The 23,040-nt window shown below is 35.2% G+C and overlaps 2 protein-coding genes across 7 annotated transcripts; one reads left to right on the top strand and one right to left on the bottom strand.

Moving 5' to 3' along the window:
* Positions 1 to 430: 430 nt before the first annotated feature.
* On the bottom strand, positions 431 to 1,856 carry LOC123214257. The gene has a single exon (XM_044634034.1). It carries the CDS (start codon positions 1,697 to 1,699, stop codon positions 818 to 820), a length of 882 nt encoding a protein of 293 aa, XP_044489969.1. The 5' UTR covers positions 1,700 to 1,856; the 3' UTR covers positions 431 to 817.
* A 4,854-nt stretch (positions 1,857 to 6,710) lies between these two features.
* LOC123211596 (protein PHOTOPERIOD-INDEPENDENT EARLY FLOWERING 1) lies at positions 6,711 to 22,938 on the top strand. Of its 6 annotated transcripts, none has more exons than XM_044630398.1 (22): positions 6,714 to 6,975; positions 8,403 to 8,701; positions 10,846 to 10,947; positions 11,382 to 11,462; positions 11,616 to 11,723; positions 11,962 to 12,042; positions 12,123 to 12,211; positions 12,336 to 12,472; positions 12,568 to 12,629; positions 13,043 to 13,178; positions 13,348 to 13,422; positions 13,505 to 13,566; positions 13,651 to 13,785; positions 14,115 to 14,153; positions 15,078 to 15,146; positions 15,304 to 15,366; positions 15,454 to 18,535; positions 18,933 to 18,997; positions 19,079 to 19,152; positions 19,721 to 20,468; positions 21,134 to 21,660; positions 21,973 to 22,938. In XM_044630398.1, exons 3-22 carry the CDS (start codon positions 10,888 to 10,890, stop codon positions 22,427 to 22,429), a joined length of 6,150 nt encoding a protein of 2,049 aa, XP_044486333.1. In that variant the 5' UTR covers positions 6,714 to 6,975; positions 8,403 to 8,701; positions 10,846 to 10,887; the 3' UTR covers positions 22,430 to 22,938. The 6 variants fall into 6 exon arrangements, with proteins under 6 accessions (XP_044486352.1, XP_044486333.1, XP_044486336.1 ...); XM_044630401.1 differs by having other exon boundaries at positions 8,370 to 8,701; XM_044630417.1 differs by lacking the exon at positions 21,973 to 22,938 and having other exon boundaries at positions 6,711 to 6,975; positions 21,073 to 21,208.
* Positions 22,939 to 23,040: the final 102 nt, after the last annotated feature.

Here is a 23,040-nt window from a genome sequence, read left to right as displayed (position 1 = left end):
AGTCTAATCCTGATATATACGAACTTGAGTTCAAACCTAAATTAAAATATATTTGATAATCAATTATAAACCCGAGTCCGAATATGAGCTAAAATATATTAAAAAGTTTTTTTAAAAGTACGCCACACAATCCACAAGTGAACCAAATTTGAGCGAACAAGTTCTACAAACCCTAGCTAAGTTTGGTTTATCTACACGAATCTGAGTCAAACACAAATTCTCGATCCATAAAACACTAATTAAAACACTAAGTAAAATATTTTACAACCAATCAAGGCTTCTTTCCCACTCTCAAAGATGAGATTGTACCCGGCTTTCCTTGTCTCGGTCTTGTTCAGTCATTTTGTGGTTGCTTTGGAGGAGGAAACACTAGAATTCATCTAACCATTACACAGCGAATATGAAGCAATTGAATGTTTTTTTTTTTTCAAGTAAGTGAAGCAACTGATTTCAAGATGTGAGACTTTTGGGACTGTGTTGGGGGAGGCTTCGGCGAAAACTGAATCCTACCAGAGGTTTGTCGGTTCCAGGGAAAACTAGAATTGAAACTCGAATATCAAACAATTTTGATTTCAAATAGGTTATTTGCTCAACTTACTCAATAGTGTCTGAAGTATAATTTCTAGATAAATTACCACCATTATTCCAAATGTAATCCTCTAAACAAATGCAAAGTATCAAACAGGCACTTATAGGAGCTCAACATCCTTACAACCCTAAAAGAGGGTCATAAAACATCAAACTTGAGCCTTCAACTCCTCCTTCACATCTCCCTCCATCGCTGCCCATATCTTCTCCTTGCTACGGCAACCCGAATTCAAATCTGGGTTGGATTTGGGTTATTGATTATAATTTCTTGTCGGAGATCGTCGACAGCTTTCTTCAACAAGCCATTTTCGGCTTGCAAAATCTCCAGCTGTCTTTTAATGTTGAAACACAGCTCGCTCGTATTAGCGTTACCCGTTAAGCCGATTTCCTGGCTCATTAACAGTTGTTTTTTGTCATCTTTGGTTTTTTCTTTCAAATTTGCGCTGTCTGCATGTTCGATTGCGATCTTGTTCATGACTAGAAAAGGAATCCTCTTAAAATTGATCCCAGACGTTCGTCTGGCACTCGCGTCCTCAGGAATCCTAACTCCCCACCGGAAGCTTATGATTGCGCGTGATTTCACTGGTAAAGTAGTTCTTACCGCCATCTCGACACCGGATAAAATATCCCAGAAATTCGCTGCGGATTTCGACGGCGAGAGTGTCAGCTTCTTCAACATCGGAGACTCCACAACCTCAATGGAAGAATCGTCTTCCTCCAAAACGGCCCAATTCTGAGGCTTGAACACAGAAGACTGAGATTTCTTAGTCGAAAAATCACCGAACTGAGGCTTGAAGTGAATCATGAAGCTAGAGTTTCCACGGCCGAGCAAATTGAACTCGGCGCTCATCAACATAGAGCTTGAGATCGGCGAACCAAACGGTCCGGTTCCGGTTTTAAACACCAACGAGAAGGGGTTGGACGTGTCGTTAGGACGGTAAGCGATCTTGACAGACGGTCCAGATTCGAAGAAGGTAGAGAGATTGAGAGTGAGCTCCTTGGACTCGCCGGCAATGATGCCTGATTGAAACGGCAATCCCAAGATTGAGAGAGGGACTTTAGCTCGGAGAAGGGGCTTCTGCTCTTCGCGAAATTTTAAAGAGGCTTTCATATTGAGGAAATGTGAGAAATTTTTGTGGGGACGATGAAGGAGGGATAATTTATACGAGGTCTTGGGGGATTTTGAAATTGGAGATGGTGAAGAAGTGAAGCGGAGATTCTGCCATTTTTTGGATTGATCTTGGAGGCGTTGGGGCTTCACTTTATAGGGGTCGTTTAGTTTAAGTAATGTTTGATTACTAAAATAGAAAGATTAACTTAAAGATAGATTATTTAAAAAATTATTGGGTATAAATGATTACTATATTTGATAAAATTTGATAAGTATAAATAATTATTGTGTTTGGTTAAAGATAATAAAAGATTACTAATAAATTATTTTACTTAAATGTCTTTGAATATAATTATTTTTAAATATTTTTTATATTATTTTTCATATTAATTAAAAATAAATTTATTTTTATCTTAAAAAATTAATAAATAATAATTTTTCTATAATAAACTCAAGATTACCCCAGTAATCTTTAAATACCTAAGGTGAAGGTAGTAATCAGATTACCGCCTATATTACCTGTCACGTCAGTATTGATAATAGAAGATTACTGTAATCTTTTATTATTGACAAATCAAACAAGGGAATAAAAGATAGATTACCAAGATAATAATAAATTCCACCAACCAAACGCACCCATTGAGTCAAGTTTCTTGTATGGGGAAGTGATTGAAATAACTTAAAAGCCTTTGGGTATTATATGTTTTTATGAAATAAGCCGAGCTCAGCGTGGGTCTAAATGAAAATTTTGAGGAAAACGAAAGGTAGAGTGAAGCATGGATGGGCTGGTGAAAGGTAGCGAGCGTTATAAGAGCCATTTAAATATTTCCTGAAATTTGAAATTTAAAAAAGTCTGGAAATTCTGTTGCCGATTCCTGCACTGGCGCGCTTGCTTTTTTGTCTCCACGTAATGCACAGTGTGGTTGGTGCGCGTTGGCTTCACTGTTTGCAAAGTGATTTTGTCTTGCTGACTTAAGTCTTAAGCACCAGGTGCACGTGTCACCAAAATGAAAGAACTTTTTTTATTTTTCAAACGCAGGTACGATCGACCATGTATTTTTGCATGAGTGGTATATATAATAAAGGGTAGATTCGAATCAAGTTAATTTGAACTTAGTTCAGATAAATTAAAAATAAGTCAATCTTAACTGAGCTCAGTCGAGCTCAAATTATTCTCTGAATTTTCTAATTAAAAATTTTGATATAAAATGATGTCGTTTTAATTAATATGTATTAAAATAACGTCGTTTTGATCAATATGTATTAAAATAACATCATTTTAATAACGAAAAATAAGTTAAGATGAATTTAAACCGAGTTTAAGTTTGACTTTCACAAACTCAAGTTTAACTATATATGAATCGAACCGAGTTCAAACTCGATTCGGTTCGAATCTAACCCTATATATAGTATAGAGTAATTAAATTTTCTCATCGAGGTTTAATCTAGGAACACTTGTTTTACCGATATATAAGTCACTTTTATTATTCAAAATCTAACTTTATTATCAGAAAAAAAACCCTTACACTACACCCTATTAGAAGTTAAACTATCCTATCATTCATATTATATCACCTCAAGTTAATATCATCAACATCTTCTTCCTCTTTCCCATTCACTTTCACCCATTGAGTCTTGGATGTTTTAATTGGCCCTTATCACATTGAACTATCACTCTCTTTGCTCTAGCAAAACACCTAACATTCTAAACCATGTAAGTCATTATCTCTCTAGTCTTTATTGCATCTCCTTTTTTTACACACGTTTAATCGGCATTTACCACCTTTTTGTTGAATGTTTGGATGAGTTTGCTGCTTCTCATTGTTACTTGTCTTGCTTATGGCTTAAATGGGGGTGGCAATGGGTCAACACAACTCTAAGAGAAAAAGAACATGGTCTTTGGGAGGCATGACCTGCATATAAGATAAGTTGCATTGAGGCTTGCAAACGAGACACAAAAATTGAAAAAAGTTATAAAAAATAAAAATATTAAAATATTAATTTAAAATGAGCTTACTCGCAAAATACACGGGTTGACCCGTGAAGACACATCTCACAATGTTATGGGTTATGTTGCCCACTTTTTAATGGGTCTTGGGCACGATAAACCATATTAAATTAGACTTGATCATATTAAATTAGACGTGACTTAACTGGACACGACATATTATTAACTATAGGTTTAATAACATTTTTCATTATAGTAATTTTTAACTTTGTTTGCTTACTTTATTAACCTCTTTGGGCTTGCGATTGTTGATAGCATTAAGGAATCAGATTTGCTCGTTACTTTCTCGTCAACCATAAAGACTAAAACAATGTGAAAAAAACCATATTTAGAGAGGGTTGATGGCGTTGTTAATTGGTATGTTGAAGAATTGTTTGATTGTAGTTTTCGCAATTATGCGATTTCAACAAAAATGATAGTTAGGGTTTTAATGATAGAATTATATGTTTTCAAACATATAAGAGAGTCAAATTGTTATATTTTAAACATTAAAATGGTATATATAACACAATTATTTTCTAAAAACTTTTGGATAATTACCATTTTGCCTTTATTATGTTGGTTTAAACAAATGAAATTAGATTTTGAATGGGAAAGGGTCATTTACGCTTTCGGTGGATGAAAATGTGGTTTTAGGTCAAGAATTGGGTAAAAAGATGTTAACAACCCTATGATACATACATACTGTAAATAAAATATTTATTGGAAATGTTGATAGAAAGTTAACAAATTTAATTATTTTTTAAGGTTAAGAATGGAAAAGGGAAAGGTTAAGGAAATTGAAAGTGAAAGTTCAGATTTTTGGTGAAATTCAACACAAAATTCAATGTGTTTGTCCCCCATTGAAGTGGTATAAAAATGGGTCCTCCTATCATTTTCACACACAGAAAAATAGTGCTATCATTTTCTCCTTAATCTTCTACCACTTTCTCTCTCGGTCCTTGGGGGTTATTTAAGTTATTTTATGGTGGATTCAGAATTTGACTCAGTTCATCGTAATAGAAAAAGTGAAAGAAAGTAAATATATTTTAAAGAAATTATATGTTATAGATATTCAACTTTGTTATAAACAGCCAAGTCGATATTGTCCATTTTGGGCTTCAAGCCCGCACGGTTTTGTTTCTCCACTTTGGGAAAAGACCTCAACTGGGTTAAGGGTTTCTGGCCCCTGCCTATATATACGCTCAGTGGACTGCACGAGAGCGATGTGAGACTTCAGGTCACAACACACCCCCCATCGCGAATCGTACTGATAACGTGTTATAAACAGCCTAATCGATATTATCCGCTTTAGGCTTCAAGCCCGCACGGTTTTGTTTCTCCACTTTGGGAAAAGGCCTCAACTGGGTTAAGGGCTTCTGACCCCTGTCTATATACACGCTCAGTGGACTGCACGAGAGCGATGTGAGACTTCAGGTCACAACAAACTTAAATTTGTTATAAATTTTTACTATTAGGTTTCAGTATATTTTATCCTATTGTATATATGCAATACATTTGTAATTACTAACATCATTTTGTTTACAAACTTACTTATGTAACAAGTTATGTTAAACACATGTTATATGGAAAAACTACATATTAAATTTGATGAGTACGTATGTGACACGTCATACTTTTATATGATATAATTTAGTAATTTAGTATATGTCACATCACATGTATTAATATGATAGAGTCATTTGACGAGGTAGGAAAACAAAAAAAATACTAAATTTGGCTGTGGAAACCGGACAGATAGACCCAACTATTATACGGAGTTTTAAAAAAGGCCAAAGGGACTATTTCCCACTCAATGTGTGCTGTTTTTTTAAGATTTCTTTAATTAATTTTAAAAATTTTATTTATCTATTTATAAATAATTAAAATTAATTATTTTAAGAATAAAATCGTTATTTTATCTGTATTATAAAAAATAAACTTAAATTTGATTTTATTTTTTTTCTTAAACTCTAAAAACAAACAATTTTTTTCAAGTCAAATTTTAAAAAGTAATATTTTTTTCTCTAAGATTTTTAATTTTTCAGATTCAATTTTTTGAGGCCATTTCTTCTTCTCTAGTGACCTCCAAGCAATACCTCTTTCTCTCTGATGCGGTCTTATTCTGACGACATATTTAATTTTGTTAAATCTATTACTTGAAAATTAAAATCTACGGTTATATTATTTAGGGTTAGGGTAAATGCTCCAACAAAGTCTATGTAGAGGCGGCCCGAGGTGAAAGTTGTTCCCTATAAATCCCTAATGAATACTATCCGTTTTGGTGGTTTATAAATATATATATATATATATATATATATATATATATATATAAATAATTTTAAAGACTGTTTGATTATAAATTTTAAAGATTATCTTGATAATCTATCTTTTATTCTCTTATTTGATTTGTTAATAATAAAATATTATAGTAATTTTCTATTATCTATGTTGACGTGACATATAATATAGATGATAATCTGATTACCACATTCACCTTAGATATTTAAAGATTATCAATGTAATCTTGATTTTATTATAATTATATTAGCATTTATTAATTTTTTGAGACAAAAATAAATTTATTTTTAATTAATATAAAAAATATTTAAAAATAATTATATTCAAAGACGTTTAAGTAAAATAATTTATTAGTAATATTTTATTACATTTAACCAAACACAATAATTATTTATACCTATAAAATTTTATCAAATATAGTAATCATTTATATTTAATAATTTTTTAAATAATCTATTTTTAAGATAAATTTTATATTTTAATAATAAAATATTACCAAAACTAAATGCCCTAAGTGAATATTTGCAGTCCCTCAAACATCAGGGTCGACTAATCTTTTTCTTTTAAAATATAAAAGCATAACAAAAAGAAAATTAAATTGCGAAACGGAAGCGTGCACGTACACCCAGATTTGACGGAGAAATCGCAGCCGTCGTTCTTTTAACTCAATCACATCCGTTAGATCAAGTCATATCTACACCCAAAACAAGTACAAGACAACCAAAGAAAGGGCCCCAACCCAAGCGCAAAAAACTTCAAGTCACACTTGTTTCGGTCGTTCATTTTTCGGATCTGAGTTTCGCTCGTCGGGCCCGTACCCGTTTTCTGAAACCCGATCGAGAAACCCTAAAACCACCGTAAACCACACCTTAGGTCCCTACCTCTATAGCCGAGACGCGGCATCTGGTTCGTTTTCCATTTTTACGTCAACGATCTGACGGCCGTTCGAGGATTGAGAAGCGGAAGGCAGGAGTTCGTGTTTTATCGGGTTAGTTTTCGGGTTTTTGTGGTTTTTTGGTTTGGCTTGTGAGAAAGGAGGAGAAAGTGAGAGAAGATGGATGAAAGTTGCATGCTATGTGTGTTTGTGGTGAGCGATATTTGTTTTTGGTGCTTAAAACGGCACTGTTTGGTTGGTATAGATGAGTTTAAGAAATGCTAGGTGAAATATTAGGTTGTGTAAGTAGAGAAGGAGGCCATTTTATGTGTTTTTATTTTATGAGTGAATTTAGGTAGGTTTAGTTTCCATTTATTTTTGTGGAAGTAGTTTTATTGGTTTTTAGGGATGAAAATTAGGAGAGTTTCTGCTTTGAAAAGAAATGAAAGTGTCCATGGCATGCAAACAACACAAACTTGACTGCTTTGATTTTTCTCCCTTTTTAATGATAAGTTGTTAGCTAATGATAAACCCTGAGCGGTTATTAGAATTGGTAGAGATGTGTTTTCTCTAATCTTGAAAATTGTAGGGTTTTGCAAGGCTTTAGTTAAGTTTGCTTGCTGTTAAATAAGAATTAGCAAGTGATAGAGACCTGTCTATTTTGTCCTTTCAATTACAATCAATTTTGCCATGGAATTATTCAAAATAGCTTCAGAAACTGTCAAATGTAGAATGTAGATTTTTATGTTCAAAGCTACATTAAGCTTGCTAAAAAATAAGTTTGTTATGAAAGTATTAGCATTATTCCGCAACTTTGATTATGTAGTTCTCTTTTCTACTGGGTTTATGTTAATAGATCAAATGAGTAAAGAGTAACCAATTTCTTCAAAGTAGCTTCAGAAACTGCCAAAATGTGGATTTTTATGCACACTAAGTCTGTTATGATCATAGTATCCTGTATTTGTAACTTTGAACACGTGGTTCTCTTTTCTAGTGAATTAATTTTTATAGATATTTTCTCAAATGAGTGTAGAGTAACCAATTTTTAACCATTTTTGTATGGCGTATAAAAGATTTTTTGTGTGCTAGAGGAAAAATAACTAATTTTAGGTCATTTGATTGATTAGAACAGTGATATTAGTATTTTTTTTAAAGGAAAAATGATGGTAAACCTCTTGGTGTAAGATCTTCATGTTTGGCTCCACCATCATGGTATGGCCTGAAGATGGATTTTAAAGAAAAAGTGCTCTAGTTGGATGGGTTGAACAAATTTGATATGAAATTACGAAGTAAAATTTTTTTATCAGAATGGTGGTAATAGGGAAAATGTTGAGTTGTTAATTATGGAGGCAAAGTTAACGGATGGCGAGCAGACTGTGAAGGACACATTCACGCATAGATTCTAGATCAAATTCTTATTCTTTCTTTTCAAGTGAAAATGTTGGCTGGAAATCATCTCATACGTCTACATCTTAAGTTTTGAATGTGATTTTTTCTGTTTTTTGTAGAACTGATATTAGTATGATTTTGACGGGTACTAGGTGAGGTGAGGCTGGGGTTCAAGCAGCAGTGTTTGTAAAGGTGAGGCAGGTGTCCTTGGGCTTGAGCTGAAATGGTAAGTCCAGTACGAGATAGGATTAGGCAATATACATCATGCCAACTAGTTTGAAGGCACCCTAAAAGAAGGGTCTGCGTGAGGCAACATCAGCCAGTCGCTTTCCTAGTTTCCTTGGTTTAGAAATTGGGTGTTTATAAATGGCACCTGAGTGGCTAATTTAAAGGCTGCTGATGTGCAGACTGAAGCCATGGTTTGAATCCAGCATCTTCCATTTTGAATGAGGTTTGTTTATTTGATTCTAAAAATGTATCCTTTCTTGTCTGTTCAGCATGCAAAAAGAGTGGGCCCTTTGAGTTCCTTATTCTTATTTGACTCTTAGGGCTTGTAAAGCTGAACTTTGCTCTCCAATGAATTAAAAAGATAGCAAAGGGATAATAGTTGTGTAAAAAAATTAACCTTTGAGATATTGATAGGCTGCATGAATAACATGGCCCAGTAGTTAGATAAAATATCTATAGAATTTCCAATTTATATATTGATTATTTTCTTAAGTGAAGTCCTCTTTCAGGTTGAGCATGTTATGGGCTGGCTTCTTGCTCATCAATAAGTTGAAATGAAGTGTTGTTTTCTTACCCGTTACAACAAACAAAAACATCACTACAAAAATAGAGCTTTGCCGTAGGAAATGAATTAGAGGTCCACAAAGAGCATAATGAATAGAAGCCTTTACAAAAACTAGAAACATGGTGTACTAGAAGAATGGTTTTGTAAAAATGAAAGTGAAGTGGTGGTACCCAAGCTAGATGGATGAAAAACAAAGGAATTCTGATAAAATCTTAAGAAACCAATGCGCGTGGTAAATTTTAGAAATTGGGCTCTTTCCTGTAAAAATTCAATGTCTTCTCTAAATACCTTGAGAATTATATTACCTTTTTATGGTCTTTAAAAAAAAAATTGTTTTGTTTTGTCTTATGGTTTTAAACTAGATCAAACTGATAAGTTCAACTGAGACTCGATGGCAAGCCCCAGTCCAGGCTTGCCTCAAAATCGGATTATCAGATGGATTAGGGTGGACCATAGTTCAAGCGTTGGAACTCCCTTGTTTTGAAGTTTGACCAGTCAACCTTGGGTGCTCACTTCAGCACAGAAATTGATTTTTTTTTTCGAAGTTGAGACTTGAACTTGAGTCTTAGCCTTTTTGCATAAGGTGGGAAGAACCACCAGTCCACATGGAAGTTTGGTTTTTTTTTTTTTTTAATTTAACCTATCTTTTGTATTTTATCAAGAAAATAAAAAATTTGCAATTGTTGGGACTTAAACCGAACACTTCATCCATCAATATGGTTTGTGTGTCATCAGGTCAAGTTTATTTTTATTAAAACAATTTAGATTATATTTTTAATGATTAATTATGCAAACTTTTTAAATATTTTTTAAATAGTTCATTGGTCCAATCACCCTTGGACCAGACCGTCTCCCTCACCAAGTTGATCTCTGGTTTGACTCTGAAAACATTGATTTTTCTATTTCACAAAGAAGCTTGAGGAAACTTGTATGGCTTTGTAAGTTTGTCATGATTTATAAAAGGAAAATAGCATTTTGTGGTTGTTGTCATGAATAGTATTTTAACAGATTATATATTCAAGATGCTTCTATTGTGCTGTTGGAAAGTCCAAATTTTCTTTTGGGAGGGTTTTGGGAGGGTCTTTTCCGATATGAATTCTTTTAAATGTGTTAAGCATTTATGCTTAGTATGTGATGTACTTCAAAACCACAGGTTTTTATGAGAATAAAAAACCTGCATATTGCAAATATGCATAATCCACCCACCATCATTGATGATTTTGTATAAAGGTGAAGAGAGTACTGGATAGGTCTGCCACTGGTGCAACCGGTTGTATATTCTATGAATTTGGTGATGAATATGAAACCACATACTTCTATTATGCAGTAGGAAAGTCCTGTTTTTCTATAGGCAGAGTCTCTTCTAACATGAATTCTTCCAAGTTATGTAAAGTATATATGCTAAGTATGTGTTGGTGACTCCAAGGCCACAGGTTTTTATCAGACTAAAAAACCTGTATATGGCAAATTTACATAAACCACCCACCATTATTGATGATTTTATTTAAAGATGATGAGAGTATAAAGATGATGAGACTACCTGATGGGTCTTCTGTAGGTGCTACTGGTTATATGTTCAATGAATTTGCTGATGAATATTAAAACATGCAGTAACTATTGAAGTTGATTTCAGCTTTATGGGTTGTTAGCTTCCATACTTGAGGTTCTTGAAAGTTCAGAGCTAATTGAACCCTAAGCTGTATTAATATGTATATATTTTCTTCATCTTTTGTTGCCTTTTCTTTTCATTGGGAAAAATATTTAAAATGTGTTATGATTGTTTGGCTTCATGTTATATGCAGATTCCTTTTTTCCATCATGATATAAGTATCGCGAGAAAAATAATGGCGTCAAAAGGTCCGAGGTCTAAGCTTGATCATGAGACAAGAGCTAGGCGCCAAAAGGTTAGTATCTACAGTTTTATTCTTGTGATCCATCTGTGTTTCTTTTTGTGATTTTTCTGGGAATAGAACATAGTATTTTTGCCTTTGTTTGTTGATCCTTGTGATAACTCCACCTTGGATGTGTATATCATGTGAAGGAATATGATTTCTATATCTTAGGGTGTAAGCATTTACTTGTTGAAGGAGCCTTTCTTTTATATAGGATTGATACTCTCACCATCAATAAGTGAGCATCCATTTTTTATGTTGTGTATATCAACTATTTTCTTGAAATAAGTTCCCAAAAAAAATTGTAATGATGCTTTTGATTCTGTACTGTTTTAAGAATAAAAAGGAGAGTTTGCATTTTATGCTTCTTTGTAATTTTTATTTATTTCCTTTTTTTTTTTTTTTGCTGCTAACAATTGGTTCTTTAATTGGTAACTCAATTTTAGGCACTTGAGGCGCCCAGGGAACCTCGTCGCCCTAAAACTCACTGGGATCATGTTCTAGAAGAAATGCTTTGGTTATCCAAGGTGACTATTATACTTCTAAGATTGATCTTTTCAATATACAAAATTTTAAATGCTTTCTGATAATGCACTCCATGTCATCTTTTTTATATATATATATATAAATATAAAATATAATATATTCTTTCAATGGTATAATGAAATATCTCTTTTCAGGACTTCGAGTCTGAGAGAAAATGGAAATTGACTCAGGCAAAGAAGGTGGCCTTGAGAGCAAGCAAGGGCATGTTGGATCAGGCGTCCAGGGGAGAAAAGAAATTGAAGGTTCTGCTTTTTTTCTTAATAAATTGGAACTATATTTTCATCATTTTACCAATGGAGGACATAAATCTTGCTCATTGTAAGGAGTGATTATCTGTACTCCAGTAAAAAAGAATGATGGTTTTGCTTCTGAACGGAAGATTGATGTTTAGTACTAGTAGATCAGGGAATGCTAGATTTGTTTTCTTGAAAGTTATTTTTACTTTGCATTTTTTAAAACTAGCTTTACTATAATGAGTAGGAAGAGGAGCAACGGATGCGGAAAGTTGCTCTCAATGTTTCGAAGGATGTGAAGAAATTCTGGATAAAGATAGAGAAGCTGGTAAGTTCACCTATAAGTTGATTTACTATTTAATAGATGATTTCTCTTTTTCTGATCTCTCTGAGACCTTATAATTCCAGGTGCTTTACAAACATCAGATGGAGCTTGATGAGATAAAGAAAAAGGCGCTTGATAAACAACTTGAGTTTCTTTTAGGGCAAACTGAGAGGTAGAATGTTTCCTCAAAAAATTGGATGTATGCACTTGTCTTGCATCCAAATTAGGTACATACTAATTGAATAGCTAATCTCTATTTAGGGAAACTACACTGAGTATTGTGTTGATTCTTCTAGGTACTCAACAATGTTGGCAGAAAATCTAGTGGACTCGCACAATCCAGTGCAACAGTCTCCAGTGCAGGATCATTTGAGTATCCAATATAAGGAAGCAGATGAAAACAATGCTGAAGAAATCTCAGAATTTAATATTGGTAAGGATAATGCTGTAATTAATCAATATTTTTTGGTTACCGTGCAAAAATTTCATGTATCTCTATTAGAAATATTTTCTAACACATTTCTACAGAGCCTCAGTCTGATGTTGCAGACATTGATGAAGATTTTGATGTGCAGTGTGAAGATGAATCAGTGAGTTCTTTTCTTTTTCTCTTTGGTGTTACTTGAACTTTTTTTTCTGATGCTGCATATGCTATTGACCTTCATCTAGTAATCTAGGAATACAATAACATGCAGAGTTGGTGAAAGATACTGACTGAATTGACATGGTGTAACGTTTTTCATGAAGATCTGAAGATGAGCATACTTTTTCTAGGAAACCATTTTATTAAATGATGAAATGTTGATGGATTAAATAGTTGATGGGAAGATATGAGATCATTTAAGATTTCTAGAAATGACACAGAATTGTTGTTGATGGTTAGGCAGTTTTGTTCAAGATTGAATCATATCTTTAGACCTAAGATTGCAAAGTATAGAGTTGCAATTTTAACCTAGTTTCCTAGCCAAAAGAAAAACCTTTATGTTCTCTGATGTTGTTTTAGGAAGATGATGAGCACACTATCGAGGAAGATGAGGCTCTTATAACTGAAGAAGAAAGGAAAGAAGAGTTGGAAGCCTTACAGAATGAAACAGATATTCCTCTTGAGGAGTTGCTCAAACGGTATGCCAGGGATAAAGGTGAATTCTGCTACTATGCTACCTTCTTTTTCTTTTTGCTTGGAATGTTTCCTTTGTCCCCTCTCTTTATGGTCTAAAGTTATGTTTATTTTGTTTGGATAGCTAGTTGGATCCTCTTAACTTCTTAGTCATTTCTTGTAAATGATTTTATCAACATAATTGTTTTCAGTTAGCAGAGAAACTAGTCCTGAGATGGGTGAAGATGAAGCTAAGCTGACTATGGTGGAAGAAGATCATGAAACAGGTAAGAATCTGGTAAAGATTTAAATTATTTGTGTGAGGTGTGTGTATGTGCCTGAAATGTTGGAGGCTTACATTTTTTGCAGGCAGTGGAAATGATCCTTCTGAAAGCAAGACTGACTCAAGTGGCTCTCTTGTTCGTCGTTGTGTAAGTTGTATGTGTTTATGGTCGCCGTTCTTGGCTTGTTAAACAAGTTCAGGACTCAAGATGATATTTATTATCTGATTACAGGATGAAAGTAATGGTGGCATGCCTGTATCAGAAAACCATATCTCAGATATTGAGACATCTAAATCGAAAAAGTCATCAGATGTCTCTAGATTTTCAGCCCAAAAGCATGAGATTTACGATTTTACTGATGAACAGGTAAATTTTTGAGTTTCTCAACATTTTAGATCTCCATTTTGTATTATTCTCTCACTCTCTCTCTCTTTTTACGAAGATTTTACGAAGTAATATTGACCAGCACAACTGAGAACAAATGGTCCTCTTTGCTTTAATACTGTGCTTTGCATCTCTTTGTGCATCTAGCATGCATATAACTAATATTATGACATTGGCATTGAGAAGTTGTGATCTTTGTGATAACACTTAGTGCTGTATATTTAATTTCTATTATTATTGTTGTCCTTATGTTATTATGATTTTAGTGTAAAATTGTTAGATACTCCTCTGACTTGTCTCAACTTATTTAGGAAGATGGTGATTTTATTCTTGCTACTGCAGAAGACAAGGTATGTATTATGGTGGTATACTTGCTTTCTTATTGCCTTGTATGTATTAGTGCTGTTGCAGTTAATGTGTTTTAGAGAAGACTGCTTCTTTAGATTGTTAGGGTATATTATCATCCTAATGCTATTTTCCATTTACCTGCTGACTGACTTTGTGAGGATTAATTTTTTGGATAAGAAACTCGAGACCTTATATATGGTGAAGAAAGTTTTACAAAGAAGTGAACAAGCTATAGTATATCAGTACATGTTTGGGTCTTGTGAGTATTAAGAAATTTCTGCAAGTATATAAATTATGTAACTAAAACCTCAACTTAACCAAGCCTTTTTATGTCTATATGAAACTGAACCGGACCTTTTTACAGCTACATAAATTTTATGCCATTAAGCTCTGGTTGTAGCTGTATCATTCAATGGGCTTAGGTGATGATATGCCTCCATGTCAATCAGACAATTAGGTTTTCTTAAGTGAATACTCTTTCCATGGAACTTGTAGAAAAAATCCTTTATTGTCTTATTTTTGGGTTTTACAGTTAAACCTGTAAACTTCTTAGTAATTTATCAAATTTATGGTTCTGAAGGTGAAATTTTAGAAATATTTATGTCAGGGATTTCTGTTGAGATACAAGATGTTACTAGTGAGCCTCCCAATTTCATTCATGTATTTCAACTAAAGTTCTGTCTTTCTATGACATTCCTTTTCTAGTTTGTTCTGAAGCATCTTCTTCAGCTCTGTGTAGAAGCTTATAGTTCACCATGGTGTAATACTTTGTGGTTGTAATTTACATGTTAGTAGAGTCTTCAATACGCAATTAATCTGCATTTAATTTTTTCCAACAAGAAATAGGGGGCAAAATGCTGAATTGAATTGGTGCCTCATCATTGTTTTTTACGAATTCTTGTTCCAAATTTGGCATTGATGTTTAGGATGATGAGACAACCTTATCTGAGGAGGAGGAATTAGCAAAAGCAGATTCAAACAATCACATAGATGAGGTAATGTGTTCCTAGACATATCATGTTCTTTTACAATCCATTTCCCGTCTGTTCCTTCAAATAGGTTTCTCTCTCTGCATGTAAACTCGTAAATTTTTCCTCTACTTTTCCCTTTATTTGTAGTTTAGTTCCTCTAAATGAGGTGGCTATTTGTCAGATTGCATTACTGCAGAAGGAGAGTGAGATTCCGGTGGAAGAATTGCTAGCAAGGTATAGAAAGGTATGTTACAGGGTTGTTTTTACTTTAATTTGGTGTGGTTCGCATCGAAGACTGATTTTTTGTTGCATCATTTACATCTGTTTATAGGAATTCAGCAATGATGACAATTCAGGGGATGAATCTGATTATGCCTCTGCTTTATCAGAGGACCTCACAGGTTCTCCTACTGGGGAAAATGTTAAATTAAAGCAGCAGGATAATTCCACTGATGAAAATGTTGATCCTATTGAAAGCCAACTGTTGCAGCATCCCCTTATGGAAGAGCACGTAGCAGGATTGGAGACAAAATCAGAAGGAAGAGAGAACGAGGATAGAATTGCTGATGCTGCTGCGGCAGCAAGATTAGCTCAACCAACAGGAATTACATTCTCTACTACTAAAGTGCGTACAAAGTTCCCTTTTCTTCTCAAGCATTCTCTACGGGAGTATCAACATATTGGCTTGGATTGGCTTGTGACCATGTATGAGAAAAGATTAAATGGAATTCTAGCTGATGAAATGGGACTGGGAAAAACAATTATGACTATATCTCTGCTTGCACACTTGGCGTGCGAAAAGGGAATATGGGGTCCTCATTTGATTGTGGTTCCAACTAGTGTCATGCTTAACTGGGAAACTGAGTTTCTTAAATGGTGTCCTGCGTTTAAAATTCTGACATACTTTGGCAGTGCTAAAGAGCGCAAATTTAAGAGGCAAGGTTGGTTGAAACCTAACTTCTTTCACGTATGCATCACAACTTACAGACTTGTTATACAGGATTCTAAAGTCTTCAAGAGGAAGAAGTGGAAATACTTGATTCTGGATGAAGCTCATTTGATAAAAAACTGGAAGTCTCAAAGATGGCAAACTCTTTTAAACTTTAATTCTAAAAGGCGTATTTTGTTAACTGGTACCCCCCTGCAGAACGATCTTATGGAACTCTGGTCATTAATGCATTTCTTGATGCCCCACATCTTTCAGTCTCATCAGGAATTTAAGGATTGGTTCAGTAATCCAATATCAGGGATGGTAGAGGGTCAAGAAAAAGTGAACAAAGAAGTTGTAGATCGCTTGCATAATGTTCTTCGGCCATTCATACTTCGTCGGTTGAAAAGGGATGTTGAGAAGCAATTACCTATGAAACATGAGCATGTCATATATTGTAGATTGTCAAGACGGCAGCGTAATTTGTATGAAGACTTCATTGCAAGCTCAGAGACTCAAGCCACCCTTGCAAGCTCCAATTTTTTTGGGATGATTAGTGTCATAATGCAACTTCGAAAAGTTTGCAACCATCCTGATCTATTTGAGGGCCGACCAATCGTAAGTTCTTTTGATATGAATGGTATTGATATCCGGTTGAGTTCTTCTGTTTGTTCAATGCTGTCACCTGGTCTATTTTCTACTGTCGACCTGAAAGGTTTGGGGCTTTTGTTTACTCATCTTGAATTTAGCATGACTTCATGGGAGAGTGATGAGGTAAATGTCATTGCTACCCCACCAGCCTTGATTAAAGAGCGTGTTGACCTGCGTAGTCTAGAAGAAATCGGGCCATTCTCTAAACATAAAAAGTTAAATGGGACAAATATATTTGAAGAGATTCAGAAGAAAATATTGGAGGAGAGATTGAGAGAAGCTAAGGATCGAGCAGCATCAATTGCTTGGTGGAATTCGTTGAGGTGCCAGAAAAAACCTGTATACTCAAAAACTCTGAGGGAACTTGTAACTGTAAAGTATCCTGTTCATGATGCTCTTCATCAAAAGACTGATCGTATATCCTACTTGTACTCCTCTAAACTTGCTGATATTGTTCTTTCACCAGTTGAACGGTTTCAGAACATGATTGATCTGGTTGAAAGTTTCATGTTTGCAATTCCATCAGCTCGTGCCCCTGCCCCAGCTTGCTGGTGCAGTAAAAGTGGAGCTTCTGTGTTTCTGCACCCAACTTATAAGGAAAAATGTTCTGAAGATTTATTGCCTCTTCTTTCTCATATTAGACCAGCAATTGTCAGGAAGCAGGTATATTTTCCAGACAGGCGTCTGATACAATTTGACTGTGGTAAGTTGCAGGAGCTTGCAATTTTGCTCAGAAAATTAAAATCTGAAGGTCATCGAGCATTAATATTCACACAGATGACAAAGATGCTGGATATTTTGGAGGCTTTCATAAATTTATATGGTTACACGTACATGCGTTTGGATGGATCAACTCAACCAGAGGAGAGGCAAACATTAATGCAGCGGTTTAATACAAATCCTAAAATATTTCTTTTCATTTTATCAACCCGTAGTGGAGGTGTAGGGATCAACCTTGTTGGTGCAGATACAGTTATCTTCTATGATAGTGACTGGAATCCTGCTATGGATCAGCAAGCTCAAGATCGCTGCCACCGGATAGGACAGACACGTGAAGTACATATCTACCGGTTGATTAGTCAGAGCACTATTGAAGAGAACATCTTGAAAAAAGCAAATCAGAAACGTGCTCTTGATGATCTAGTGATACAGAGTGGAGGATACAACACTGAATTTTTCAAGAAGCTTGATCCTATGGAGTTGTTTTCTGGTCATAGAACGCTTCCTGTTAAAAATATGCAGAAGGAGAAACATAACAGCAGTGGAATTGAGGTTTCTGTGTCTAATGCTGATGTGGAAGCTGCTTTGAAATGTGTAGAAGATGAAGCAGATTACATGGCATTAAAGAGAGTTGAACAGGAAGAGGCTGTTGATAACCAAGAGTTTACAGAAGAAGCCATTGGGAGACTCGAAGATGATGAGCTTGTAAATGAAGACAATGTGAAGTCTGAGGAGCCTGCTGATCAGAGTGGCTTGATCAGTACTTGTAACAATGATAATGGGTTGATGTTAAATGGCACTGATCCAAATGAGGGGAGAACTCTTGCTTTTTCTGAGAAAGAAGATGATGTTGACATGCTGGCTGATGTCAAACAGATGGCGGCAGCTGCGGCAGCAAGTGGACAAACTATTTCATCTTTTGAGAATCAGCTACGTCCAATTGATCGATATGCCATACGTTTTATGGAGCTGTGGGATCCTATAATCAACAAGACAGCTGTGGAATCTGAATTTAGATTTGAGGAGACAGAGTGGGAACTAGATCGTATAGAGAAGTTTAAGGAGGAAATGGAAGCTGAGATTGATGATGAGGAGGAGCCGTTTGTATATGAAAGTAAGTACCTTTTCTGTGTTATTACCTTACATTTGTTTTGTTAGGGCTCTAAAGTCAAACAACCTCTGGTTCTACATCACAAAACATATTATATGACCTGGATGACCAAACCGAAATTATTATTTAGTTCCAGTCAGATAATAAATTAAAGTGTAACTTTTATTTCAATGTCCCTTATATATCACCTTTTAGAAGTACCATTCTATAATGGTTACATCTGGTTTATGTGAGAATTTAGAGTGGCATTTAAATAACATTATGTTGTGTAATATAATTGTAAGTTTGTATTGATTTGATTATCTTGTCATGCTATTCACTGGCTTATTCATAATATTTTGGCGAGCATTTTATGTTACTGCCTTTGAGGCCAAACTCTTGAGTTGTCTTTTATTATCAGGATGGGACACTGATTTAGCAACTGAGGCGTATCGACAGCAAGTTGAAGCTTTGGCTCAACATCAAGTCAGTAAAGTTAAACTCTATCTTACATATATTGTGGGTTTGGTTGACTCAGCTGGTTAACTTCATGCTCAATGTTTGCAGTTGATGGAAGAATTAGAAGAATTGGAAGCTAAAGAGAAGGAAGACGCAGATGATGGAAACGTTGAATCTGTGAAGTAAGATGTCTTTACTAACTTTTTATGCAGAGATTTTAAGTGCAAAATCGGTGAAGTAAGATGCCTTTTTTTCTGCATAGATAATAGGTTGGGGTGTGAAAAGAGATACTATAGATTTTATGGGGGCACATGGTCGAGAGTAGATATATATTGGTGAATTTATTACATGGATACTGATCTTGTTCTTTGACATGTAAATAAGACATTTACTGGACAACCTTTGAATTGTGTCAATTGCAGTCTGTATGTGGGTTTAAAACATTTTCTAAGTCAGTAAAAATGCTGAAATGGCTCCTTCTAATTCAATAATTAAGTGGGCAGACGATTTTTGTGTATTGTTATATCTAAGGACAACAAAATGGAACTGTTAGTGGGTGCTATTTTTTTCTAAGTAAATGGAGTGCAAGTGTTGAGACCTAAGGATTTTTTCCTACATGAATAAACACAACATGGCTAAAAGTAGAAATTTTGCGACATAAATGTATTTAAATATGGACATTTCTTTAGAATACTCAAGTGGTTTATAATTGTCTGTAACTAATTTACTTTCTATGTGCTAAAATGAAAGGGCGCATAAACCGAAGAAGACTAAAAAGAGGCCAAAGAAAGCAAAGTTCAAGTCTCTCAAGAAAGGGCCCCTATCTTCTGATTTGAAACATGTAAAAGAAGAGCCTACTGTGGAATCCATGTCCATAGAGGATGATTTATATGATGAGGAGGGCAGTTATTCCGATGTGATGCTACCTCCTCCAACTGTGCAGACAAAACGTAAGAAGGCTGAATTAGTTTTGTATGATGAAGAAGATAAGGATAAGAGCTCAAAGAAGTCTAAGAAACTCAAAAAGGCTCATCCTGAAAGATGTCATTTACTTGATGATTCCACAGAATCAAAATCATGTGAGGGTGCCACTGTTGATCTTGAGCAGAAACCTGCAAATAGGAGCAAGACAGGAGGAAAAATCTCCATTACTGCCATGCCAGTGAAGCGGGTTTTAATGATAAAACCAGAGAAACCAAAAAAGGGTAATGTTTGGTCAAGAGATTTTGTTCCATCACCTGATTTTTGGCTGCCACAAGAGGATGCCATATTGTGTGCTGTTGTTCATGAATATGGTCCAAACTGGAGCTTGGTTAGTGAAACACTCTATGGAATGACTGCTGGTGGGACTTATAGGGGGAGATATCGCCACCCTGTTCATTGTTGTGAACGGTTCAGAGAACTATTCCAAAGATACATTCTGTCTGCACCAGACAGTTCTTTTAATGAAAAGACGAGCAACATGGGCTCTGGCAAGGCTCTTCTCAAAGTAACAGAGGTATGTTCTAGTTTATTGCTGATTTCTTCAATCATATAGGGAAAATGAAATTTAAAGAAAGTGTCGCAGATATGACATGAGTGGTAGGAAAAGTCATTTGATTTCTTGAAAATTGATAACTGAGGTATTTGCATGTTAACTCTATTATGTAGGAAAGCCCCCCAATAACTCAAATTGCTCTGGAGTTGAACATAACTATTGAATCTGGATAATATAGTTCTGCTTGAGATAAGATTATATATTTGGACTTTTGTCAGTTCTTGGTCCAATTTGTATGTTACAGGTGCTGAAGGAAAATGGCTTCTTAAGAACGCCTGCCCAAACTCCAGCATACTTACTAGCAAGCAATTTCTGAATGTTTTAATTCATTATATCAGCCTCTCGATCAATCTCTTTGTTTTTGTTAATGTAAGATAGTTCTTGTTTTAAGATGTAATATAATTTTGCTGACTGTTTCAAAGGTGTGTCTAGTTACTGCTTTGAATATAGGCACACTGCTTTAGTAGCTAATAGATGTTGCCTGTTTGCTAATAAATGTTCCAATTTATTTTACTGAATATTATTACACATGGTGGATGAAGCTTGGCTAGGAAATTTTTTGTAGGTCCTCATAACAGTTGATGAAGAGATGGAAAAACTTGCTCATCAATTTTCTTCTGTGGCAGGATAACATTAGAATGCTGTTAAATATTGCTGCCGAACAGGCAGATAATGAATTACTTCTTCAAAAGCACTTCACCGCTCTTCTCTCATCTGTCTGGAGGGTCAGGTCTCGCGCTCAATGCCGACAAAGTCTCCCATCATCACGAAATGGTTTTCGCTTCGGTGAAAGGTTTTTCAATCCTTTTGACCATAATTATAATTCCATGAAGGAACTACCAGCACAAAAGATAAAATTCACTAATTTAGGGCAGCATCGCAAGCTATTATTTGCAGCTCTTCACGAGGCAAGCAGTAGCTCACAGGATGACAGAGTTTCCCTTTCTGGTCGAAGGGAAGATAGTCTAGTCATCACAGAACAGTTGGATGTTATGTTGGAAGTCCAGAGGGAGTTGAATGACTCCATGACTCCATTCCCATCTGCTATAAATTTAACAGTCTATGGCTCAGACTCTCAGACATTGGTAAACAAGGCGGCTGGAGAAGATAACCATCTTAGAGTTACGCAAAATGTGGCTGAAAGCCGATTCAGGTATGGTATTCCATATCTTAGAAGCATAATGTCTGAAAGTCCTACAGTTTAGAAATATATTTATTTTAAGTACGAATTTTCAAATTCTGCTTAAACTTTGCCGAACAATTGTCCTCGCATATGAAGCAGACATACATGTGGATTTAAAAATAAGCCCAACTTGATGATATCATGTAAATAACATTAAACAAAAGCTTAATTTGTAGAGACAATGGATATGAAAACATAGAGAGTTGATAACTCTGATGCTATATTGATGCTTTGATTATATTTACAGATTTCTGATTGACTTTTTTTTAAAAAAAAAATCAGGGATGCTGCTAGAGCTTGTACCGAGGATAGCTGTGGTTGGGCTTCATCTGCTTTCCCAACAAATGAAGCCAGGTTGCGCTTAGTTCCGAAGTTGCCTTCCTTAGGAAAGCACAAGCTCTCCTCCGACTCTGTGAAGCCTCCAAAATCAAAACACAAAAAGACCTCAATAGAGCATGGCAATATGCGACAGTTCCTTCTTGAGCAAGGATTCCAGCCAACACTGCCAATGCCGCCTATCACCGCAAAAGATCCCAATTTACGGTTTGATCTGACTCCTGCAGTCATTCAAGAGGGCTGGTCTGATGATGCAGCAGATAGTAATGCCTTTCCCTGCGTGGACGAGGACTTTTCACTGGGTATGGAGAGCTTGGAAGTGGCGCCTAATGACTATTTCCCTGATCTTCTCTCGGGCCTTGAAGACTGTTCAATATTGCCGGAGTACAGTGACATTGGGTAGACTAATTTGAGAACCTCAACTCTATGCAATGTTCTGGGTTAATCTTCTAACGGTCTACAATCGGGGATGGAGGTTCCCTCAGCTACTGTCTGGGTTGATGAATTGTTCGACTTGGACACTACAACCGTGCTCTCGGGGTACAATTGGATGGATTGGATGCCGATTTAGACTTGGAGAAAGAGCCCTTTTTGGCAGGTTTGCCTGTTTGCACCAAGCTGAGAGTTTTGGTTAATGTTATGTATGTGGAGGCTGTAAAGGTGGATTAGCTTAGCGTTAGAATCTTAGCTTAGAGAATACAAATTTGTCCCAAAATTTTGTATTTAATTCATTATCGGGAAGTTTGTACTAATTTTTTTTATTAGCTGGCCACTGAAAATGGAGATTTTGGTACATTTTCCTTAATATAGAGGAACGTAGATTAGGCAAAATTAGTCGTTAATTAATTATCCCGTTTCCATTTCCCTCTAACATATAGTTTTATTTTTATATATCAAGCATCAGTTTTCTTATTTTGACTATATTATTACATCGAAATTACAAGGGAATAAGAAGTAACAATAAAATTATATATATTTATTTTGAATATATAAATGTGTATATATTTATGTATG

This window comes from Mangifera indica, chromosome 1 (genome assembly GCF_011075055.1).
Source record: "Mangifera indica cultivar Alphonso chromosome 1, CATAS_Mindica_2.1, whole genome shotgun sequence".
Lineage (NCBI taxonomy): Eukaryota > Viridiplantae > Streptophyta > Magnoliopsida > Sapindales > Anacardiaceae > Mangifera > Mangifera indica.
Note: the sequence above shows the minus strand (reverse complement) of the source record. Positions and strands in the feature narration are given on the sequence as shown.

Coding starts and splice junctions, on each gene's coding strand:
- LOC123211596 (XM_044630408.1), top strand. CDS start 10,888: ATGGCGTCAAAAGGTCCGAGGTCTAAGCTTGATCATGAGACAAGAGCT. Junction 12,043..12,122: donor GGATAAAGATAGAGAAGCTG/GTAAGTTCACCT, acceptor TTATAATTCCAG/GTGCTTTACAAACATCAGAT. Junction 18,998..19,078: donor AAGCTTTGGCTCAACATCAA/GTCAGTAAAGTT, acceptor CAATGTTTGCAG/TTGATGGAAGAATTAGAAGA.
- LOC123214257 (XM_044634034.1), bottom strand. CDS start 1,699: ATGAAAGCCTCTTTAAAATTTCGCGAAGAGCAGAAGCCCCTTCTCCGA.